The sequence below is a fragment of the Sorex araneus genome, chromosome 11 (genome assembly GCF_027595985.1).
Source record: "Sorex araneus isolate mSorAra2 chromosome 11, mSorAra2.pri, whole genome shotgun sequence".
In the NCBI taxonomy this organism is placed as follows: Eukaryota; Metazoa; Chordata; class Mammalia; order Eulipotyphla; family Soricidae; genus Sorex; species Sorex araneus.
In genome coordinates this window covers 4,731,392-4,755,185 of record NC_073312.1, presented here as the reverse complement: position 1 = coordinate 4,755,185, position 23,794 = coordinate 4,731,392, and the positions used below count along the sequence as shown (strand labels likewise).

At 60.1% G+C, this 23,794-nt stretch overlaps 1 protein-coding gene across 1 annotated transcript; it reads right to left on the bottom strand.

The window, feature by feature from the left end:
* Positions 1-3,213: 3,213 nt before the first annotated feature.
* On the bottom strand, positions 3,214-20,698 carry OAT (ornithine aminotransferase). Its single transcript, XM_055119513.1, has 11 exons — positions 20,596-20,698; positions 19,014-19,062; positions 13,697-13,903; positions 11,355-11,579; positions 11,169-11,264; positions 9,601-9,728; positions 8,941-9,063; positions 8,316-8,444; positions 7,476-7,589; positions 6,712-6,856; positions 3,214-4,002 (listed from the first exon to the last, which is right to left on the bottom strand). Exons 3-11 carry the CDS (start codon positions 13,893-13,895, stop codon positions 3,842-3,844), a joined length of 1,320 nt encoding a protein of 439 aa, XP_054975488.1. The 5' UTR covers positions 13,896-13,903; positions 19,014-19,062; positions 20,596-20,698; the 3' UTR covers positions 3,214-3,841.
* Positions 20,699-23,794: the final 3,096 nt, after the last annotated feature.

Below are 23,794 nucleotides of genomic sequence, written 5' to 3'. Positions count from 1 at the left end.
TTCTCCAGATGGAGCCCTGGCGACACTGAGCAGCAACTAACACGGCTCCGGGATTCAGGACTGGGACACATCCGAGCCGTGCGGCCGCTAACACGGCCACTCAACCTTTTCTTTTCTTTTCTTTTCTTTTTTTGCCTTTTGGGTCACACCCGGCGATGCTCAGGGGTTACTCCTGGCTTTGCACTCAGGAATTACCCCTGGCAGTGCTTGGGGGACCATATGGGATGCCGGGGATCGAACCTGGGTCGGCCGCGTGCAAGGCAAACGCCCTACCCGCTGTGCTATCACTCCGGCCCCTCAACCTTTTCTAAAACCTGAAAACATACAATCTTTTAATGGAAAACTAATTATCAAATGCTTCCTTAGTAGGGCTATCTTGTTTGGGGGTATAACTCCCACAACAATAGTGAGTTTTGTGTTGAAATATGGAACGTAATCTAGGTAAAGAGAAAATGAAGTGAAATTCATCAGTTATACTGTTGGGGTGGGGGGCGGAGGCGGGGGGTATACCGGGGATTTTGGTGGTGGAATATGGGCACTGGTGAAGGGATGGTGTTTGAATACGGTATAACTGAGACATAAACCTGAGAACTTTGTAACTTTCCACATGGTGATAAAATAAAAATAAATAAATAAATAAATGGCGTGGGGGCAGGAGGTGGGCAGAGAGAGAGCACAGTAGTTAGGGCTCTTGCCTTGCACAAGGGTTCCATCCCCGGCATCCCACATGGTCCCCGAGCACCGCCAGGTATGATTCCTGAGTGCAGAGCCAGGAGGCGCCCCTGAGCATCACCAGGTGACCCCTCACAAAACACCCCCAAAACAGTTTGGTATTTTGGCTCCTTTTGTTTCTCTTTGGGCCACATCCCCTGAGATGCTCAGTCTTGTGGGGCGGGGGGGGGGGGGGCGTCTGCAGGACGGAGCCCGGGCCCACCGCCTTGGCTGAGGTCTCTCTACTGCCCTCTGAGCCCGCTGAGCTCCCGCCCTTTCGGTGAAGAAACTTTCCTCCCTGAAGTTGACATTTCCAAGGAATGAACCAGACAGGAATTTCTGGAGACAGCAGGTGGAACATTTACAGGAAAGAATGCCGGTCTCGGGAGAACTTTGTTCCTTCCTGTAGTCGGAGGTTTTACAGCCACTCCAAGCATTTCGAGGCTAAAAAGAGGGACTGTGGGAAGCGTGGGGGTGGGTGCAGGTGGACTTTGTCATTCTTGTCACGGCTGTGGGGTCCCACCTGGCCTGCCGGGGCCGGGGGACGCGCCGAGACTGCAGGGACAGTGGACTTTCACCCGCCTTTAAGGCCTGGCCTTGTCTAGGAGAGATTGCAGCCTGGCCAGCCGGTAAGAGTCGGGCGATAGTGTGAGAGGGACCCAAGGGTCCGGGCCAGACTCCCCACGAAGGCTCCGCACGCAGGAGGCGCCACCGAGGGAGACCCAAAGCCAAGAACTGGGGGGGAATTGGGTGTGGACCCATAGCCCAGACCTGGGGGAAGCAGACATGGCTCTGTCGGAATCTTTTCTTCGCTCTGGGCACACTTCGCTGAGGGGACGATCAGCCCCAGAAACAGATAAATCCCATTACGCTCTTTATTACTTGCAACTCAGCCACAGACTTTAATCACGGCTATTCTGTAAATTCTCTAAAACATCCCACCTGGGTCTGGAGAGACAGGACAGCAGGGCCCGAGGGTGATCCGGGCACTGCCCCTGAGCACAGAGCCAGGAGCAAGCCCGGAGCCAGGAGCAAGCCCGGAGCACAGTCGGGTGTGCCCCCAAAACAAAACCTAAAAAAAAAAACAAAGCAGGGGGCTGGGGAGAGCGTCCCAGGGGCTGGGGCAGTTTGCAGGAAGCCCCATTTGATCCCCTTCTCTGCATGGCCCCCCCAGATACAGGAGGAGGAACCCCCCAAATACCATGTCACGGGGGGCTGCCTCCCCTCCCTGCCTGTGAGCACCAAGCATGAGCACTGAGCGTGAGCACCACAGCCAGACTGTGTGAGCCTGTCACAGGAGGAAAGGAGGGAAAATAATCAGCCAGGGGGCCGGAGCGATAGCACAGCGGGTAGGGCGTTTGCCTTGTACGTGGCCAACCTGGGTTCGATCCCCGGCATCCCATATGGTCCCCCAAGCACTGCCAGGTGTGATTCCTGAGTGCAGAGCCAGGAGTAACCCCTGAGCATCGCTGGGTGTGACCCAAAAAGAAAAAAAATCGGCCAGCAGAGCCTGAGGCTGCTGGAGTCCAGAGGGCCTGACCACCAGCCCCACGGGGGCCCCGGGCACTGCTGGGCACGGCTGGGCAGAGACGGGAATGAATGCAGCCAGGCCTGGCAGGCGACTCACGCCTATCTGGGAAATGGGGGCGGGGTGTCGGCCTGGGTTAGGGGCTGCACTGGCTTGCCAGTGTGTCGGGGACATGTGGCTCAGCGGGGACCTATTGACAGACACAAACAAGTGTCACAGCCTTTGAGTGAGAAGTGGGGCCAGGGGACAGCCCAGGGCACAGGCCCATCAGCAGGGCCCGAGGACCCACGACCGAGTACAGCCCAGGGCCCAGCACCACTGTACGGCCTGGTGGGCCGAGAAGTGCCAGAAGTGGCCCCCGGGCCCCCCCCCCCACCGCACAGCCTGGGAACCCAGCCCACCCCAAAAAGAGAGATGGAAATGACCCAAGTGGCCCCTGGTACGAAGACAGAACCTGACGCACATGAGTTCAGAACTGAGACACACTCCAGTGTGAAAGACCAGGGTGGCAATAGATTTATAAATTTTGCTGGCAAAAACGCCGAGTTTGGGGCCAGTGCAGGGACAAGGCGCTGCGGGGCAGCTGCTGAGCTGGGCGTGACCCCTGACCTGCACCTGCTTCCCTGGGCACCCCCAGGAGTGGCTCGAGCAGAGCTGTGTGACGCCTCAGCAGCACGGGGTATGCCCCACAAAAAAATAAATAAGTAAAAATCCAGCGTTCAGGCAACACACGTACGGGGTACCCAGCACCCGCATGAACCTAAATAAAACGGCAGGTGTTAGCACAGCCCTGGGAAAAGTCACTCTGAAAGGCAGAGTGTCAGAAAAGACTTTCAAAGCCAAAGCCGGAGCCTCCCCTTTCCCGGAGAGACAGGGGCTCTTGGGAAGGAGGCGGAACAGAGAACATGCTCAGAACAGCAAAGTGTGAAGGAACTGGGAGAACAGAGCCAGACTCGAACCACAAAATAGTCGTCTTAAGTTTTAAATAGTTTTAACTTTAATTTAAAGAAACATGGAAAATAAACCGTTTATAAATTGTATTCAAATTCTTAAACATCACTTGCCAATTTTAAGTATTCTTCATATAGTGACAGCCAGAATAGATCACGTCGGCCAATATCAAGTTCACTTGAATCTAGTAATTTCTACTTCAGATCAGCGGCTAATTCTTCCCGAAATTCAGGGACTGATTCGCTTCTAAAATTAAAGCAAGTCGCCTACGTGCGGACCCGTCCGGCCTTTCAAATACGAAACACACCAGCAAGGAGATGAGGAAAAAAACAACACAGAAACGCTACTGCAGGTCCTGCTTGAAAGGCCATCCAGACGATGGGCGCATTCACGTCGAACTCAGAGGAGCCGCCCCGCCGGCCAGGGCTGGAGTGGGGAGTCCGCGCCCCCCGAGGCCCCCAGCAGCAGAGGTGAGCCGCCAGCCGGCCCCCCGGCCCCGTCACGGCGCTACAGCTTTGGGAAAGGCATTCTACTTGGCGGGAACTGAAACAGGCAGGTTTCCGAACCTCCGGGAGGACTCAGGGAGTGGGTGCGGCCCCCAGGCGGGAAGGCGGGTCGGCCGACGCCAGGGGCCCCGCCGCCCGGCTCTGCTCAGAAGGACAAGATGGTCTTGTTGATGATCTCCACCGACTCCCGGATCTCATCCTCCTTGATCACGAGCGGGGGCGCCAGCCGGATGATGTCGCCGTGGGTGGGCTTGGCCAGGAGGCCGTTGTCCCGGAGACGCAGGCACACCTTCCAGGCGTCGTAGTCTACAGGGGACAGTCAGGGCGGCCGGTCAGCGCCCGAGGGAGAGCCCAAAGCCGCACAGGCCGCTCGGGAAGGGCTGGGAGCCGGGGCAGCGGTGTAGCCGGAAGGGCATTTGCCTGGCACAAGGCCGACCCGGGTTCGATCCCCAGCATCCTTTATGTCCCCCCCAAGCACTGCCAGGAATGGTTCCTGGGTGCAGAGGCAGGAGAAACCTCTGAGCATCACTGGATGTGACCCATCCCCACCCAAATAAGCCAAACAATAAAAATAAATTTTTTAAATAGTGAAGTTCTTGGGGCTGCAGCTTAGCAGGTCGGGCTGGCCGACCCCGCTCTGACCCCAGAAGCCGGGCGTGATCCCTAGGTGCAGAGCGCCTCCGTTCTGGCACCCAGGGATCTGGTAAGCCCCGAGCACGGCTAGGGACGGGCCCAAATTCCAAAATAAATCCATATATAATTAAGAGATTACGTTCCCGGGCTGCCAATACAGCCAAGCCAGTTCAGTCCAACACCCCACATGAGGAGTGCCCGCTGAGCACAGAGCCAGGAGTAAGTCCTGAGCAGCATGGCTGGGTGTGTCTCCCCACCCCCTGGGCTCCCGAGGCCCGAGAGATGGTACAGGAGGGGGTAAGACACGCGTCTCGCATGCAGAGGACCCCAGGTCAACCTGCGCACAGTCCCCCGAGCACATCGGGAGCAACTGAGCACTGAGCACTGTGGGGAGGAGGGCAGCTGGGCCCGTGCTCTGCACTGCTGGCGCCCCAACCCCACCTGGTCCCGGAGCACTGAGTGGGGAGCAGCCCTGAGCACGGGCACAGCTGGCCCTGAGCTGTCCAGGCACGCCCCATGGAAGGGGCCCCAGTGCCAGCTCGACCTCGGCGAGAAAAGGAAAGACAAGGGGGACAGGACATGCGTCGTGCTGCTACACTGAAAAAGCAACGCGGGGGCCAGAGCAATAGCACAGCGGGGAGGGCGTTTGCCTTGCACGCGGCCGACCAGGGTTTGATCCCTGGCATCCATATGGTCCCTGAGAACCACCAGGAGTAATTCCTGAGTGCAGAGCCAGGAGTAACTCCTGAGCACTGCCGGGTGTGACCCAAAAAGCAATAACTAAGGGGCTGGAGTGATAGCACAGCGGGTAGGGCGTTTGCCTTGCATGCGGCCAACCCGGGTTCGAATCCCAGCATCCCATATGGTCCCCTGAGCTCCGCCAGGGGTGATTCCTGAGTGCATGAGCCAGGAATGATCCCTGTGCATTGTTGGGTGTGACCCAAAAAGCAAAAAAAAAAAAAAAAAAAACAAAAAACCAATAACTAAATAAATAAAAAGCACTGCGGAGAGAATGCAGGGTGGGCCGAGAATCCACTGCCTCCGGGGGTGGGGTGAGCGGGCAGCCCCCACCCCCAGCCTCCATGGACGAGCCCGCGCCCCGTGACACGACAGCCCAGGAGGAGCACACCGGCCGGCTGGGCCGGAACGGAGGCGCCGACTAACGTGGCTGACAGGAGCAGCCCAGAAGGCGCGGCCAGCTCGGCCAGCAAACCCCAGACCGGGACCTGATCTCCCCGTGGGGAGGTGAAATAATTTTCACAAGTTTGTTTTACTCCCATATTTTCACCATTCCATTAGCCATTTAGTGGCAGCAAACAATATGAAGTAAACCACTGCGGGCTGCTGCGGGGCGGGCTGAGGGGTGGCTGGAAGACGGAGACGGTGGCGGAGGGGCAGGGGGGGCTGGGCTGGAACACTGACCGCGGGCAACACACCGGCAACAACAACTTTGCAAACCACGGTGTTTCGATACAATGAAATATTTCTGAAATTTTAAAAATGTAAAGAAAAAAAAACCAGGAATGCCACGTGACACAGTAATTAACAGGTGTCCCCAGGGCCCCGGGCTCTGCTCTGCTCTCGGCTCATCCCACTACCCGCTTCTCAGCCCCTGCCCCACACCAGCGGCACCTGGGCCTGGGGCCGGGGAGACGGCACGGGGGGACCGCACCAGCCAGGCACCGTGACCGGGGTCTGATCCCCGCACTGCAGACGAGCCCCAAAAGGACCACAGGAGTGACCACGAGCAAAGTCTGGAGTGAGCCCTGAGCACAGAGCCGGGAGTGAGCCCTGAGCACAGAGCCGGGGTGAGCCCTGAGCACAGAGCCGGGAGTCAGCCCTGAGCAAAGAGCCAGGAGTCAGCCCTGAGCACTGCTGGGTGTGGCCCCAAAACAGGAAACCAAAGCCCCTGAGCCGGCCCAGCCCCCAGAGCTTGGCTTCCTGTCTGCCCCAGCTCCCCATGCAGTCGTTCACCAAGCACCGGGTCCGGCCAGTATCGGGCCGTGGCTCCACTAGGAAGAGCCACTGTCCCCGGCGAGCCCAGACACACAGCACAGACGCTCGGGCCTGGGGACAGTGCGGGGGCAGCGGGAGGCCGCCGACACGCAGCACGGCTCACGCCATGGTCTGCGCCAAGTCAGGTAAAGTAACAGGTGAGACTCCACAGAGCAATGCTCTCGGCCCCGACAGTCAGGGCCCTGCGGACCCCCCCACTCTCGTCACTAAGGCTCCCACTGCCGGGATGGCAGCAAGGAAGAGAGTGGGGCAGGGGGTAGAGAAGGGCGTCCATGAGGCCGGGCCCCGGTGAGCACAGCCCCCCGCCAAGCACACCGCCCCGAGGACAGACCCCGCGGACAGACCCCGCGCCCGAGGCGGCCTCACCCTTGGTCTCGCGGATGACGATGGCGTTGAGCAGCCCCTTCCCGCGCACGGCCGTCACGATGTCCGACGGCAGCTTCATGAGCTCCTTCCGCAGGATGGCGCCCATGTTCTCCGCGTTCTCCGCCAGGTTCTCCTCCTCCAGCACCTACGAGCGGGAGGGCGCACCCCTAAGCCACTGTCTGGGTGGGGCGTGGAGGGCGTGAGCCAAGGGTGCAGCAGCCCGGCAGCACGCGGCCCTCCGGGGCCACCGCGCAGGCAGTGGCCAGGCAGACGCCCCCGCCGAGCCTGCTCCCGGCCCCGCACACGGGCCACAGCGGCCCCACGAGAGCCAGCACCCGCCCCCGTGTCGCTGCCAAGGGTCCTGCGAGCTGTGTCTGTGTCTGTGTCTGTGTCTGGGTGTGTGTCTGTGTGCGTCTGTGTGTGTGTCTGTGTGTGTTTGTGTGTGTCTGTGTGTGTGTGTCTGTGTCTGGGTGTATGTCTGTGTGTGTCTGTGTGTGTGTGTCTGTGTCTGTGTCTGTGTGTCTGTGTCCGTGTGTCTGTGTCTGAGTGTATGTCTGTGTGCGTCTGTGTGCACACACACGTGTGCATGTACGTGCTCTGGGGCCACACCTGCAGTGCACAGGGGCTACTCCTGACCTCTGGGGTCCCGTGTGCGGTGGGGCTGCCCCGGGCCCCCCGCGCTCAGCCCACCTTCCCTCTCGCCCCTTTCCCACCCCGCCCGGCTCCGCGTCCGCACAGCCGGCACCGTGGCAGCCCCTGGTCACCTCGAGGGAGGCGATGGCCACCCGGCAGCCCAGCGGGTTGCCGCCATACGTGGACCCGTGCTCGCCCGGCTTGATGGTCAGCATGATGTCGTCGTCACACAGCACCGCGGACACCTGTGGACGGCGAGAGTGGGACTCAGGAGCACGGGAAGGCAGCCGGGGCCGCAGCCGGGCCCCCGGGCCCCCACACACGAGACGCGGCCGGGCCCCGGGGGACGGGCTGAACACTCTCAGCATCAGCGCCAGGCATCGAGAGGACAGCCAGCGTCCAGATTTCTGGTTGCCCGGGAAACAGTGCCAACATGGCCCCGAACAGCAAACCCGAGGAAAGAACCAAAACGATCATTTTTTTCCACCTCTACATTGGCTGGTCGAGATTTTAAACTATTTCATAGCGCCTAGTCTCTGAACTAGAGGGGAAATCAGGGGCCACAGAACTGCTCTGAGCCAAAGCTACACCACGGCCAGTTCAAAGGCCCGCAGAACCCCATGGTGAGTTTTGTTTGTTTTTGTTTTTGTTTTTGCTTTTTGGGTCACGACCAGTGATGCTCAGGGGTTACTCCTGGCTCTGAGCTCAGAAATTACTCCCGGCAGTGCTCAGGGGACCATGTGGGATGCCGGGGACTGAACCCGGGTCAGCCACATGCAAGGCAAATGCCCGTCCCGCTGGACTATCACTCTGGCCCCCCCGTGGTGAGTATTAAGGGGGTGACGCCCTGGAGCGTGGAAAGGTGCGGAGCGTGCCGGGCCCCGAGGCACACGGCAGACCCCCAGGCCACCGGGAGGCCCCGCGTCAGCCTCAGCTGCACAAAACTGCCCCGAGACGGGGCAGCCACTCACAGGGTACAGGCCTCCCGAGAGCGCCTTGCCCAGGAGGACCATGTCGGGCCGGACGTTCTCGTGGTCCACGGCCAGCCACCGGCCCGTTCTGGCGAGACCCGTCTGTATCTCGTCGGCAATGAACAGGACCTGCGGGAAAGCAGCGCCCCAGGGGGCGCGTTCATGTCAGGAGGAAAAGAAGCGTTTTCTGTTCTCCCGCCCCCTCCCCAGATCCGTCCCTGCCCGTCCCTCAGATCTGCGGACACTCTGGGACTGGACGTCCTCACACACACGTGAAGCCACAGCCCCAGGAGCCCGGCCCGCACGGCTGCTCGTGGTGCCAGCCAGAGGGTTGGACGGTTGGTCTGGGGGGCGGGGACACAGCTCTGGGGACAGACCAACCCACTGTCCATCCCACAGGAATCGGTGACCCTTTCCTCGCCGGAGGGGCCGGCGCTATGGAGCAGGGGGACAGGGCGGTCCGGGCAGGGACGGGCACGAGCCGGTCGCAGAGCAGGAACCGCCAGCAGGTCTGGGCACCCTGCAGCCCTGCCGGGCCCCCCGGCCCCCACGAGCACCCTGAAGCCTCAGGCTCGGAGAACACGTTTCCGTGGCCTTCGTCCTCCGGAGCGGGGGAGGCGCCCACCTGGTGCCGGGTGCAGAGCTCACGGACGCCCATCAGGTAGCCCGGGTCCGGGACGACGACGCCCGCCTCGCCCTGGATGGGCTCCACCATGAACGCAGCCACGTTGGGGTCCTGGAAGGCGCGCTGCAAGGCCAGAACAGGACGACGGGTCAGGGGCGCCTCCCTCCTGCCCGCCGAGGCCCCTGCAAACGCCCACCCCACCCCGACCCGGGGAGCAGCTCACGGACACGCCTCCCAGGCCCCAGGGCCGCCAGCCCCCCATTTCGGACTGAAGGAAACGGCCCTTCCTTGCCCTTCCTTGCCCGACGGAAGAAAACGGCATTTTAAAAAGTCGTCTGAAGGGGCCAGAGGGTGAGCGGCCCAGAGGCTCAGCCCAGGCCTCCCGAGAGGGCGAGGGGCAGACCACCAGCACCGACCCCCACCACACCCCACCGTGGTGCTCTCGGGAATAGCAGCCACCCGCCACTTCCTGATCTTAAAGGTCTGACCGGAACGCGGCGGGGAAACAGAGCCGCGCCCCAGTGAGCCAGGAGGGTGCGGGTCCCCGGGGGGCAGCGAACCGTCTCCCATGGACACCAACCGCCCCAGCCCAAAGCCACGGCCACCCACGAGTCTGCGGCCGAGCCCCTCCGAGCTCAGCCTATGATGCCGGTCGGGTACCTCAAGGGCGGGCAGGTCATTATAGGGCACGAGCTCGAATCCTGGCATGAACGGGCCAAACCCCTCGTAGCTGGACGGGTCTGTGGAGCTGGAGATGGCCGACATCGTCCTGCCCCAGAAGTTGCCGGCTGGAAAGGAGAGCGAGAGTCAGTGACCACGGGGAGGGCCAGTGAGGGCAGCCCCCGGCGCCGGACGCGGACCCTCCCACACCCGCACCCCTTCGGCACTGCCAGGCCTCTGGGCGCTTCTGCCCGGCACACTGACCCTGGACGGTGGCCCCGGCACACTGACCCTGGACGGTCCCCCAAGCACCGCCAGGAGTAATTCCTGACTGCAGAGCCAGGAATAACCCCTGTGCACCACCGGGTGTGACCCAAAAACCAAAAAAATTTTAAAAAGTGATTAAAAAAACAAAAAAGCACTAAGAGGTCAGCGCCTACCAGTGAACATCATTATAAAAATCCCAAAGGGGGAGCCCCGGGTAGCACAGCGGGGAGGGGCTCTGGGTTGCAGGCAGACGACCCAAACTTGATCCCAGCACCCCAGATGGTCCCTGAGCCCGCCAGGAGTGATTCCTGAGCCCAGAGCCAGGCCTAAGCCCTGGGCGCAGCCTGGTGTGTCCCCACATCACCGGAAAGAAACAATTCCCAAAGGCAGAGCACATCCCGGGGAAGCCCGAGAGGATCTTCCCGGTGAGAGCCAGAGTCGGCCCTCGAGGCCATCCCTGACACCCCCAGGGTCACCACAGCCGCCTACTAAGGCAGCAGGACACTGTGACGTGCTGATTGCTGAGATTCATCACTTTGAATGGTGGAAAAGACAGCAGTTAAGGCAGTGGCCCCTCACACTGCCGACCCGGGTTTGGTCCCCGAACACCAAGACCAGGGTCGCCTCAAAGTCCTGGCAAGCCCCCGCCTCCCAAAAAAAATAATAATAAAAAGAAAAGAAGTCACCAACTACATTTCACATGCAGAACATAATCCCCCTAGCACAACTAACAAAACTTCTCCACCAGTCAAGTTCTACACACCTGAAAACTTCTATTCCTGTTTCTAATCTGATAAGCGAATGAAAAATACATCATACAGACACTCATTTTAGGGCAGAAAAAGGAGTTTCTCAGAGCAAAAAAATTCCTACCTATGAAGAAATACTTGGAAATGAATCTGAGAAAAGGAGATCTGTCATTAACTTATGAAACATTCGGTATTTAATCAATAGATCGTGGATGAGGCAACCTCAGGAGTATTTCACCAGGGCTGGAGGGAGAGGACAGCGGGCAGGGCTTTGCACACGGCCGACCCGTCCCCTCCCCAGCGATCCTGGTGGGTCACGTCTCCGGCCCCATAACACAGAACTTCTATGGGGGCCACAGAGAACACGGCGGGTAAGGGGCTTGCAGGGTCCCGGCACCCAGAGGTTCTCCAACCCCTCCAGGAGTGGCCCCTGAGTGCAGAGCCAGGAGTGAGCCCTGAGCCGGGAGTGGCCCCTCCCCTTCAGCAGTGAAGGAAGACGGCAAACGACATGACATGTTTAAACCACAGCACCTGACACCGCGGCTCACATACCTGCAAACACAATCTTGGCCTTGTACTTGGGGATGCCCTTGACGGTGTAGCCCCAGCGCCGCGCAAGCTTGCAAGCCGTCTCACCCGCCTCCACCCCTGCCGAGGGGAAATTGTTGCTTGAAAACATGGCTCAAGCCATCAGACACGCCCGTGACGGGTTTCCTGCCCTTTGCGGGAGACGCTCACCTGTGTTCATGGGCAGGACTTTGTGGTAGTTGAAGAGCTTGGTGACGTACTCCTCGTACTCGCCCAGCACGTCGTTGTAGAAGGCCCTGGACGTCAGGGTCAGCTTCTCCGCCTGGCTCTTCAGGGCGCTGACGATCTTGGGGTGACAGTGGCCTTGGTTGACGGCGCTGTAGGCACTCAGGAAGTCGAAATATTTTCTTCCTTCTACATCCCAGACGTAAATGCCTGCGAGACAGAGAAGGCAGGCGTCTGCAGGGAGTCACCGGGCCACAAGGTGAGGGGGGCGAAGCCTGGGAGCAGCCCCCGAGGGCCTGTGGGACCCCGCAGACCCGCCGTCTGGCACGCCAGGCCAAGCCCCGCCACCCAGGCCGAGCGACGGCACAAGCAGCCGACCCGGGGTTGGACCCCCGGCACCCCATATGGTTCCCGAAGCCTCCAGAAGTGACCCCTGAGCACAGAGCCAGGAGCAGACTGTGAGTCACACCGCCCGGTGTCACCCGATAAACTATAAATTAATACAGTACTAATTCTCAATAAAATATAAACAAAGAACGCTTCGTCTTCTCCATCATCTTCTGACCTAAAGGTAAATCATGGACCTTGATTTTATTCGGTGAATTCTGTCACTTCAAAGTGTGGATCCGATCACTTTGCAATTTGATCTTTTACTCAAGTAAGAGTCCTGAATGTGTTGGGGCCAGAGCGACAGCACAGCGGGGAGGGCGTTTGCCTTGCACAAGGCTGACCCGGGTTCAATTCCCAGCATCCCAGCCCAAGCACCACAGGAGTAATTCCTGAGTACATGTGCCAGGGGTAAACCCTGTGCACGGCCAGGCGTAACCCAAAAAGCACACACACAAGAGAATCCTTAATGCGTGGCAGGAGGGAACTGAACTGGGGACACCAGTGCGGGAAATGTGCCGGGGGGGGGATGGTGCTGGCACACTGCATGGCACAAGACTGGCCTGGGTTGATCCCCGGCATCCCATATGGTCCCCTGGGGACTCCCAGGAGAGACCCCTGAGCACGCACCAGGATCAATGCCCGAGCACCACCAGGTACAGCCCCCAAAACAAAAACTGTAGCACTGTTGAGCTGTCCTCCCGTTGCTCATCGATTTGCTCGAGCGGGCACCAGTAATGTCTCTATTGTGAGACTTGTTAATGTCTTTTTTTGTTTTTTTTTTCTTTTGTTGTTAATGTTTTTGGCATACACCCCGGGGAGCTTGAAGAAATTTAAGTCAAGAAGGTAAAGGGATTGGAGAGCCGGTGCAGGGACTCATGGGGCACCTGCCGGGACCACAGCTGCCCCAGGCCAGGGTCATCCCCGAGCACAGTCTCAGAAAAAGGCCCTGAGCACTGCCAGGTGAGGCCCAAACGAAACTAGACAAAGAAAGCCGGGGAAACTGCTCCGTCTTGGGAGAAAGTGAACGGGGCCCAAGAACAGAGAGTGCCGGGGGCACAGTCAGGCAGACCCGCTCCTGTCGGTCTCCTGGCTGCGGTCACTGCGCTCCTGTGCACGGTGCAGGGGCAGGAGCCCAGGCCAGTGGGTCAGGTGCCCGCCGGGCACGGGGCCAGCCCGGGTCCTAAGTCAGCACGGGGAGTAAGACCTGCGAAGCCGAGTGTGGCCTCTAAACCGACAAGCCAAAAGGGTCTGTCGGAGACAGAGCGAGACTCACAGGGCCGCCGCCCGGCTCAGCGCCACGCAGACCCCAACACTGCGGGAGCGGCCCCCACGCACAGCCCTCGGGTGGCCCAGAGAGGACTAAAGGAGAGAAGAGATGGACGAGAGGCCTGTGTCGGGGCGAAGACGGCGCAGTGCGCTGGGCGGTGCTGGCCCTGCACTCGGCCGACCCCGTTCGAGCCCTGGTAGCACAAACGGTGTCAGGAGTGAGCCCTGAGCACTGAGCCAGGAGTGAGCCTGAGCACTGAGCCAGGAGTGAGCCCTGAGCAGCGCCAGGCGCGGCCCCAAAACCACAGAAGGAAACGAAACACTTCTTGTGCGTCAGGCATCCCGTCTAGGAGCAGCTCCTGTCTGCGGCCCCACTCGACGGGCACAAAAACGGGTACAGAGAAAACTGGTCCAGTCCAGGTGACGACATGAACTACCCAGAAACGCAGGGGGAGGATGACAAGACACTTGAACGCTAGTGAAACGGGAAAGTCTAAATTTAGACCCAAGCAGAAGTCAGAGAGGAGGAGAGAAAGCTCCAGCCGAGGTGTGCGAGGGCCCAGGCCACCCACAGCTCCTGACCGGGGGCCCCAGACCGTCAGCGGCCGGAGCTGTCTCTGACCGCAGGGCCCACCGCCCAGGGACACGTGCGGGGGGAACGCAGCGGCCACCTTTTCCTTTCTCCAGCGCCACGGGCAGAGGGTGGTAGTTGTGGGCCCCGTACTTGGCCTCCCGCTCAAAGATGTAGTCAGAGGCCGGGGGGCCCTGGTCTTTCTTCTTCGTGGCGACAGACGTGGCGTTGGTCACCGACGAGTGGATCCCACGGCGCAGCAGAGCCGCCGCGGGCACACGTGCGAGCTTGGAGAGCATCCTGGCGCCTGTCCGGGGGCAAGGTCAAGGGTGAGAATCATGCAGGAGCACGGGGAGAGACCCTCGGCGGGCGGGAAGGCCTGTGTGCCGCCGAGCAGGGCTCGGTCCCTGGCTCCGCCCGACGGCACCCCCAGGAGTGGCCCCTGAGCACAGAGGCAGGAAACGCGAGTGCATGCACGCACGCGTGGCTCACGCCTCCAACATGTTTGGCCCAGATTCCCTCGCCCAAAAGGGTAAACTGAAGGTAAGTAGGAAGCTGCCCCAAACGCGGCATATCTCGCGCGTCTAACACGCTTTCACTAGACGGGCCGAGGGAGCAGAGATGGTGCAGGGTTTCAGTCGATGCTTCGCATGCGGCTGGCCCTGATGTGACCCCCCCACCCCCGGTTGGTTACCCCCATCCTCACAGCCAGGAAGTAGCCCAGAGCACGGCAGGGGGAGGGGGGCCAGACAAAGAACATTTTTTTAAGACCGTCTGTTAACACGTCTCAACATCCTACACGCAAGTCAGTTCCTGCACGCGGAGCTGCCCGGTCAGCAGGCTCGCCGCCCCCCAGGACGCACGGACCAGAGACGGCGGCAGGGTCGGGAAGGGCCTCAGCAAAGCGCAGCTCTCCCGGAGGCCAGGACTGGCGTGAGGTTCAGAGAAGCTCTTCCAAGGGTCCAGCAACGCGGGAAGGGGGGACGGCGGGGGACACACACAGCGCACGCCTAATGGCCCGTCCCCACGAGTGTCCCTAGCTTTCACCAGAGATCAGCAGAAGTCAGGGAACAATGGACGGAGGGGCCGAGAGAACAGCAGGGGAGGTGCTGGCCTTGCAAGGGGCCAAGCTAGGCTCGCCCCCGCCCCCCGCACGGTCCTCTGAGCCCCGCTGGGCATGATCCCTGAGTGCAGAGCCAGAGCAGACCCTGAGCACCACCAGGTGTGGCCCCAAAGCCTACAGAAAAAAGAATGGTCAGAGATGGTGGCTTGAAAATTGTCTCTTTGTATAGGAGAGACTGTCCCCCAAGACAGAGTCCAAGTGAAACATCCTTCTGACTCTATTTCTTGTTCTGTCGTTGGGGGATGGGGGGTGGCCCCCGGCTGAGCTCCGGGACCTCTCCTGGTGGTGCCCAGGGGACCATGTGGTGCCGGGGACTCAGACCAGGGTCAGCGGCTAGCAAGGCAGGCATTCCCCCACGCCACTATCTTCTCCAGCTCCCTCTAGTCTCCATTTCTCGAACTCTCTATGAGTTAGTGCTTCAATAAACCAAGCAAAAACTGAAGCACCAATTCTGTCTTGATCTGTTCAGCAAAAAACAAAGTGTCACAGGCAATCTACGGAAATACTTTCTGAAAAGTCACACATGAAAAGCGTTCCAACCGTAAAAAGAGCAATAAAAGACAGTTTTTAAAAAGAAAAGCATTCTAAGCGTTCTGCCCTGAGTCCGGTAATTGTCCCTCATGATTCAAAAATGACCAGGAATTTGGAGAATGTTCCTCGTGTTCTTAGTGCTCAGTCCAAGACCATTTTGCTGTCCCTGTAATAGGGCTAAGGGAATCGCATACAAACAAGTTTCGGTCTTGGTTTGGGGCCGCCCTGATCAGTGCTCGGGGCTGGCTCCCAGCCTTGTGCCCAGGGATCACTCCTGGCAGTGCTCGGAGAACTGTATGGGATGTCGGGAATTGAACCCAGGTCAGCCGTACGCAGGGTAAGCACCTACCCACTGTACTGTCTCTCTGGCTCAAACATACACATGGGGAAATGTTTCAGGGTGGTTATGTGAATCGGTCACAAACACAGAACATTCAGGTACTAAAATATAAAGACTGCCCGCGTGGAGGACAAGTCACTGGGTCTGGGCCAGAGGGACAGGACAGACGGGGAGGGGGCGCTTGCCTGGCATGAGCTGCCCGGGGTTGATCCCCACAGCCGCTCACAGCTCCCAGACACCAGGGAGTGCGGAGCCCGAGCCAGCCCTGAGCCCCGCTGAACGTGCCCAAACACAGACACACGCCAAGACACGGAGTTCCCTGAGGTTTCCCACTGCTCTTACCAGGGGCCAAATTAGATCCAGAATCAAAAGGTCACTAGGGCCAGAGCGATAGGACAACCTGGAGGGCGTCTGTCTTACATGCATCCGACCCGGGATCGACCCCTGACACACATACGTGTCGTGTCCCCCGCCCGTCCCCAGCCGCCCAGGAGCCATGCTTGAGCCAAAGCCAGGAGTGAACCCTGAGCATGGCCAGGTGTGGCCCAAACCACCCCCAGAGAACGGTCATTAAACTGAATGAAGGGGCAGAGCCGCGGCACCTGGGGAGGACGCTTGCCTCGCACGCAGCCACCCCCGGGTGGACCCCCGGCATTCCATGGGGTGCCCTGAGCACCGACAGGAGTAATTTCTGAAGGCAGAGCCAAGAAGAGCCCCTGAGCATCACCGGGTGTGACCCCCAAAAAAAACAGACATGAAGACTCTGCCCAGGCTGTCGCAGAGAGAGAGAGAGAGAGAGAGAGAGAGAGAGAGAGAGAGAGAGAGAGAGGGGGGGGGGAGGGAGAGGGAGAGAGAGAGGGAGAGAGAGAGAGGGAGAGGGAGAGAGAGAGAGAGAGAGAGAGAGAGAGAGAGAGAGAGAGAGAGAGAGAGAGTTCAGGCCAGCCTGGCCAGGAAAGGGCTGCGGGAGGCCACTGCGGGCTGTGTTCAGGCCGCAGCTTCCCGGGGGTCAGCCGGAGCCCGGACCTACCCCCCTCCCTCCCCTTTCAGGGAGAAAGATCGCTCAGCCCCTCGGCCGCCCTAAACCTACCTTCCAAGAACACAAATGTGCCCCTCAAATGCACAGAGGCTACCACTGGCCCCCGGATCCCCCCAGCAGACGGGGAAGGGCACAGCACCCCGTCCCGCCTCACCCCCGCTGACCCAACCCAGTCAGAAACTGCGGCGTCAGAAGCCACAGCCCCGCTGAATCCAGCAGAAGCGAGAAAGAACGCTCAGGTCAGGCCCGGGCAGGCCCCCCGTGAGCCGCGACACGGACACCGCGCTCGCTCTCCCCTGCTCCTTTGGTTTCCTTCCCTTGGCTCTTAAGTCACTCCCGGCGGCGCCCAGAGCCGCCCTGTGTGCTGGGGTGGAGGCTGCCTGTGTGCCCCCAGCTCCCGAGGGCCCCTCGCCCCCCGCCCTCGGCACTAGGGCTCGAAGGGACGAGGGGAGGGTTCTGTCTCGGGTCTACGCGACGTACCAGGGGCCCAGAAGCACATTTCCTGCCTTAACTAACCGTCTGCATCCACGCTACTGTACTTGGCATTCAGAGCAGAAATGCTGGCTCAGAATTCCCGTGAGTTTAAAAATAGCCAACGCCAGCCAACGGTCTCTTCCCGGCAGCACTGGGAAGGTGGGAGAGAAGGCAGGGCCCAGCGCCCTCGATTCTGAGAGGGGTCTCCGGAGCGCCTTCTGAGGGGCTGGGGCGAGAGCACAGCGGGGAGGGCGTTTGTCTTGCACAAGGCTGACCCGGGTTCGATCCCCAGCATCCCATAGGGTCCCCAAGCACCGCCTGGAGTAATCCCTGAGTGCAGAGCCAGGAGGAACTCCTGAGCATCATCAGGTGTGACCCAAAAAGGAAAAAAAAACTCAGAGCCCACCTGCCTGGTTCCTTAACAGACGTTCAGAGCCCTCAGGTCCATGCTGAGGGTTAAGACGCTAAAGGGCCAAACCGTGAGGCTGCAGAGACGGCTCGGGAGTCAAGGCGGATCCACGCACCCTCCCGGTAAACAGAGGTGCCGAGGGGCCAGAGCGACAGCACAGCAGCTAGCGTCTGGCCGAGCTTTGACCCCTGCCCACCCAGAGGGTCCCCCAAGCCCTCCAGGAGTGATCCCTGGGGGAAGAGCCAGGACTCAGTCCTGAGCACTGTCAATGATGGCAAAAAAAATTTTTTTTCATTTTGTGTGGTGGGGAGGATGGGCCGCCACACCCAACTGCCGGAGACCACCCAACTGCCGGTCTCCGGGAGGCTGTCCCGGCCCACTGAGCACCCCCGTGGACACTCCCACCAGCCTCCCTCCTCAGGTTAGTTACTGCCCGCAACAGAGCAGCAAGCAGCGCCAGGCTGGGTCTGGTCAGCTTGGGTTTGGGGCCAGGATTTCCTCCTGGCTCTGAGCTCAGGGATCACCCCTGGCAGTGCCGGGGGGACCGTACGGGGGGCCAAATAGCGGGTGCGAGGCAAGCCCCTCCCTCTGTACCATCTCTCGGACCCCAGAATCATTGTTTTTAATGGCATTTTTCCTTTGAAAGAAAAGTCAAGGAGGACAGGCAGCGCAATAGGACAGCATTTAGGGAGCTGGCCATGTACAAAACCAACCCGGGTTCGATCCCCGGCATCCCAGCACCACCAGGAGTGACCCCTGAGCATCGGAGTGAAGGTCACAGCTCTAGGATAAGGCACCTTGCAGGGGTGAGGTTCCTGGGTCAGTCCTGTGCGCTGCGAAAAATAAAGGCAAGGCCAGAGACCGAGGGCTCCAGGAGCACCTGCCTCCCACGCAGAAGGCTGGGTGGACCCCAGCCCTGCCCGTCCCCACACACAAGTCTGAGAGCAGCCCCTGACCACCACGGGTGTATCCCAGAATGAAAGTAAACTTTAAGGGGGCTGAAGCGATAGTACAGCGGGCAGGCCATGTGCTATGCACGTGAGTGACCCGGGTTCTATCTCCAGCATCCCACGGGGTCCCCCGAGCATCCCAGGAGTAAGCCCTGGGCACCCAGTGTGCCCCAAAAATTCAATATAGAATTTTAGAAGTCAAGTTTTTGTATCAAGAAAAAATATACACAAACAATAAAAGGGCCTGGAATGCCACACTCAGAAGGCACTGAGCGACTTCCGTCATCCTTCTGGCTGGCCTAGACCGGCTGCCACATAAGCCCGCCTCAGGAATGCAGGAAGGCGCTGTGTCGCAGGACGTGACACTGGACACCACCTGCCTCCCTCCGAGAACTCTACGAGGCTCCTAAAAGGACAGCCACCGTGCGGGAACCTCCCCTGGGCACCCCCAGAACCCCTAGTTTGCAGGGACTGTTCCGATATACCGGGAGCAACCTCAGAGCACTGGGCTGGGAGTAGTCTCTTAGCACTGCTGGTGTGGCCTCAAAACCAACCTTAAGAAGTCACAGAAGGAGGTGGGTGAGGCCTGGGTTCTTCCTGGGACTGTCAAAAGAAAAAAAAGAAAGATTTGGTTTTACTCTATTTGTCAAATATTTACCTTCCTTGAAGTAAGCATTCACAAAAACATTCCTTCATTAAAAAAAAAAAAAAGTTTGCCAAGTTTTGGGGTTTGGGTTTTTTTTTCTTTTTTTACATAATCTGGGTAAAATTCAACTCTAAAAAAATTCCTAAGTGCGTCACTGGCAGACGGCATTACTGACAGGATTGGCTGAAGGAGGCCGCACCCCCACACACCCCAACCTTCGATGTTGGGCCCGTCCCAAGAACTCAGCACAGGGACTAAAATGAGTGCGCAACCAAGAGGGTAATGGCCAACGATGAAAGGAAATGCGCACTTGGCCCAAAAGACAGCTTTTTAAGAACTGCAATTTAGGGGCAGGAGCAATAGTCCAGTGGGGAGGGATTTGCCTAGCACGCGGCTGACCTGGGTTCGATTCCCAGCATCCCAATGGTCCCCTGAGCACCGCCAGGAGTAATTCCTGAGTGTGCAGAGCCAGGAGTGACCCCTGTGCATCACCAAGTGTGACCCAAAAGCAAAAAAAAAAAGAAAGAAAGAAAGAACTGCAGCTTAAAGTTATACTGGGTTGGAGGAACCATATGGAGCCGCACAGCAAACCCACCAGGAGTGAGCCCTGAGCTCAGAACCGGGAGTGACCCTGAGCACTACCGCGTGTGACCCAGGCACGGAAAATACTCAGTAAATTAAAAAAAAAAATTAAGTTATACTGGGTTCTTGGGGAGGGGGTACCAAGGTACCCTTCTGGAGCTTTTCTTTATTGGGGGGAGGGATCGGGGGTGTTGGGGTGCTCTGTGGTCTGGGACCCCCGGCTCACTAGCGGGCGGGGCTCAGAGCTCCTTGGGGGTGGGGGTGGGGCGGGATCTGGGTCCTGCGGGTCTTCCAAGGCCGGACCCGGGCCCCAGGGAGAGGAAGCGGCACTTTCCGATGAAAGACGCCTATTGTTGGCCCCAGGCACGAGGCGTCTGGGTGACAAAGGAAGCATCTCACGGGCCCGGGTTCGACCCCCGGAGCCCCGCCACCACGAGGGTCCCGGGGCGCAGAGCCCGGAGCCGGCCCCGAGCACGGCTGGGTGTGGCCCCAAACCCAACCCCCAGGCCCTGGGAAGCGGGAGGGCGCCGAGGGGGCGGCGGGGGGCGACCCTGGCCGCCCCGGGACGGGCCGAGAGGAGCCGGGGCTGGGCAGACGCGCCGACCCCCGCCCGGGGATGCCGCCCCCGCCGCCCCCGAGAAGGGGCTCCGCGCCCGCCCTCGCGCAAAGGCGACCGGGCCGGGGCTGCCGGGCCCGGGAAGCGGCGCGGGCAGGGGGTCGCAGCGGCCCGGCCCCCGCCCCGGGCCCCCGGGGGTCCGCGCGCCGCGCCGCCTCCTCCCCGGGCCCGCCACGTCCACGGCCCGCACGCGGGGCCTGCAGCACACCGGCCCCGCGCCCCCGGCCCCCGCCGGGCCGCTGATTCCCCCCCTCCCCCCCGCGCGACCCCCCGACCGCGCCCGCGCGGGTACCTGGCGGCGGCTCCGGGGGCGGCGGGGCGGGCAGCGACGACTCGGCCGCGCCGCGTCACTCGGCTTAAGACGCGGCTTCCGCCCCGCCCCCGAGATACCCTCGCCTCCCATTGGCTGGCGCGGGGGACGACCGCCAATAGCGAGGGCCCGCCCGGCCCCGCCCCGGCCCCGCCCACACCGCGCCGGCGCGCGGCAGCCTCTGACGCCCACGGTGGGTTCGAGCCCAGCGCGCGGGTCTGTGGTGCGGGTCGCCGGCGCCCTCCTGCCAGGCCGGGAGGGAGACCAGTCGGGCCCTTGCTGGCGGAAAGGCGGGGTCCGACTACCTGAGACGTCGGCGGGGCCCCCGGGGGTCCGCCCCGTCCTGCATCTGCAGCCCAGGGTTCTGGTCCCCGCCTCGCTGGGCCCGGGTGCACCTGAGCCGCCCCTCGCAGCGGCCTCCGAGACCCGGGGACGCTCTTCCATGCCCCTGACCCCCTCCAGAGGGGCTAGCTCCCCACCCACCGGAAGTGCCACCACCTGCTTAAGTGACGGCGCCGCCCCCCACGCCCCCTTACCAAGCCCCCACCTCCGAAAGGATGCCGGGGTAGGAGCACGTGGGAGGCAGTCTACACCTTTGCTTACCGGTACCTGCTTGCAGATAGTCACCTCCCCCACTCAGCGATGCTTTGATGGACGGTTTTCCTGCATCATGAGGGTGGGAATCGCTAGCATTTAATTCCTTTAATACCACTTTTCAGAAGGGAAGCGGTTTGGGAGAAGCTGGTGCTGGGGTATCGTGCAGTGCTGGGGAGCTTCCCTGGGCCTCCCACCTAGGCTGAGCCCCCTGAGAAGTCTGTCCAGCCCTCAGTGCCGCTGTCCAGTGTGGCTCTCGTCACAGTCTGGCGACTTCCCAGCGTACTGCTAGGAAGCGGCCAGTATGACACCCACCAGGCTAATACCCCCCAACCCGACGGTTACTCTGTACCCTGCGGTTTCAATCTGGGGTGTTTTCAATTTGAGATCTGCTAGTGGATCTTACTGCCCGGTGCTCGGGGAGGAGATCTTATTGGAATCCCTCCGTGGAGCAGGAAAGCGGCTTAGCCAGGTCAGCCCCGAGAGGACCAGCCCGGCCCGACCCCGTGCCAGTCTCCCCGCGAGGGCGGCAGAATCACTCGGTCTGCAGGTCCAGACTCTGTCACGAGAGGCTCCGGGCGGTCCACGCAGGGAGCTGTTTGCCGAGCGCAGAGGAGGGAGAGGCCATCTGCCTGCCCTGGGTGACTCTTCGCCAAGGACTGAGGACAGGGTCTCCTGGTCTCCTATTTCCTGCCAGGGCTCTCCGTGGCTGCCCCCATCAAGGAGCTGGGGAGGGTCTGGAGACTAGGAACCAGCTTCCGGGAACACAGTGCCGGGAAGGGTGGGGCCCAGGTGGGCAGCTGGGCCCCAGGCTGAGGATGGGGAAGTGGTGTGGAGCCAGAGACCGCTTCGAACACAGCCCAGGTCCGCGGGTACCCAGCAAGCACAGGACTCAGTCCTCCGCAGACCCTAGACCCAGGTCAGTGAGGACCGTCGGACTCTCGTCCTCTCTGGAGCTCTTTGCTTTGAGTTAGACTGTCCTTCCCAGATCCAGATACAATGTGACGCGTGTGTAGAAGCTCAGGCATCCAAGGCATCCGAGAGGAATCGTTTCCCCCCAGTATGTGGAACCGAGACCACCTGGAACATCGTCCCCAGAGCCGAGGGATCGCCAGCTATGCCCGAGGAAAGAGGAGAGCGGGTGCTTCGGAGTTGGGGAAGGAGGCCCTGACACTCAAGATCTGACACACGGAGCACGTCGAAATATGTTGCAATGCTTTTGGACTCACAGATAAGATTGTCCTTTAACGAGAAGAGCTCGACTTTGCACAAAACTGCTGAGAAGGCGGCTGCTTTATCTCCCCTCTTATCAGAAAAGGGGCAGTGGGTTCTGGAAGCAGAGGATTTATGGCTTCTCCCTTCGTTGGTCTTCAACTTAAGGCAGCCTTGGAGTCCGGAGGGAGAACTGCTGGTTTCCAAACAAGAAGCTGGCGAATCCCTGTGTAGGCATTCTGGTTGCACTGGGACTTGTGCCGTCTGGAAACTACTGAGAGGTGACGCTCGGGCTTAGAAGAGAACGTAGAAGGGTTGGCCGCCCCTGGAGAGGCTCGGGGGTGCTCCCACCAGTGCTTTGGGGACCTGCATGCAAAGCTTAGGCTCACGGAAGTGCCTGCCCAGCCTTGGGGGAGTTTGTGCTGCTCAGGCCCGACTCAGGGCCTCACGCCAGAGCTCGGCCCCGGCCCTGGCCGCTGCGAACGTTCTGAGCCTCTAAAGTTACTCACGGATGCAAGTAATTAACTATTACAAGAACCATAAAACTGGAAGGTAGAAATAAAGACCCCGGGGCCAAGGAGATAGTCCAGAGGGCCGGGGATCAGGCTTGCACTCCAGGTTCAAGCCTCATCCCACCCCAGGGGCCTCCGGGCCCTGCCAGTTGTGGCCTTGAAACAAACAAACAAAAAAAAAACAGTGCAGATAAGCTAGTCTGAAATTTTTTTTTTTTGGCTTTTTTTTGGGGGGGTCACACCTGGCAATGCACAGGGGCCACTCCTGGCTCTGCACTCAGGAATTACCCCTGGCGGTGCTCAGGGGACCCTATGGGATGCTGGGAATCAAACCTGGGTCGGCCGCATGCAAGGCAAACGCCCTACCCGCTGTGCTATCTCTCCAGCCCCTAGTCTGAAATTTTTTTCTTTCTTTTTTTAATTTACTTTATTTTTTATTTTATTTTATTTTATTTTATTTTATTTTTGCTTTTTGAGTCACACCCAGCAATGCTCCGGGGTTCCTCCTGGCTCTGCACTCAGGAATCACTCCTGGCAGTGCTCAGGGGACCCTATGGGATGCCAGGGATTGAACCTGGGTTGGCCGCGTGCAAGGCAAACACCCTCCCCACTATACTATAGCTCCGGCCCCTAGTCCGAAATTTCTTGTTCTGTTTTGGGGCACACCCCTTCCCAGTGGGAAAGGTCACTGGGCTTCAAGAGTAGGGTTCGAGACTAGTGGCGCTCAGGGGGACCATATGTGGTGCTGGGGATCTAACTAGGCTCAGTTTGTGCCATGCACGTGCCTTCCCCGTGTCCTACCTCTCTGTCCCTGAGCTGCAACCTCCATGGGTGGTGAGAGGCACAAGGTTTCAGCAGGGCTG

Coding starts and splice junctions, on each gene's coding strand:
- OAT (XM_055119513.1), bottom strand. CDS start 13,895: ATGCTCTCCAAGCTCGCACGTGTGCCCGCGGCGGCTCTGCTGCGCCGT. Junction 9,729..11,168: donor GGCCAAGATTGTGTTTGCAG/GTATGTGAGCCG, acceptor TCTCCTTTCCAG/CCGGCAACTTCTGGGGCAGG. Junction 9,064..9,600: donor ATGACCTGCCCGCCCTTGAG/GTACCCGACCGG, acceptor CTGGCCTTGCAG/CGCGCCTTCCAGGACCCCAA.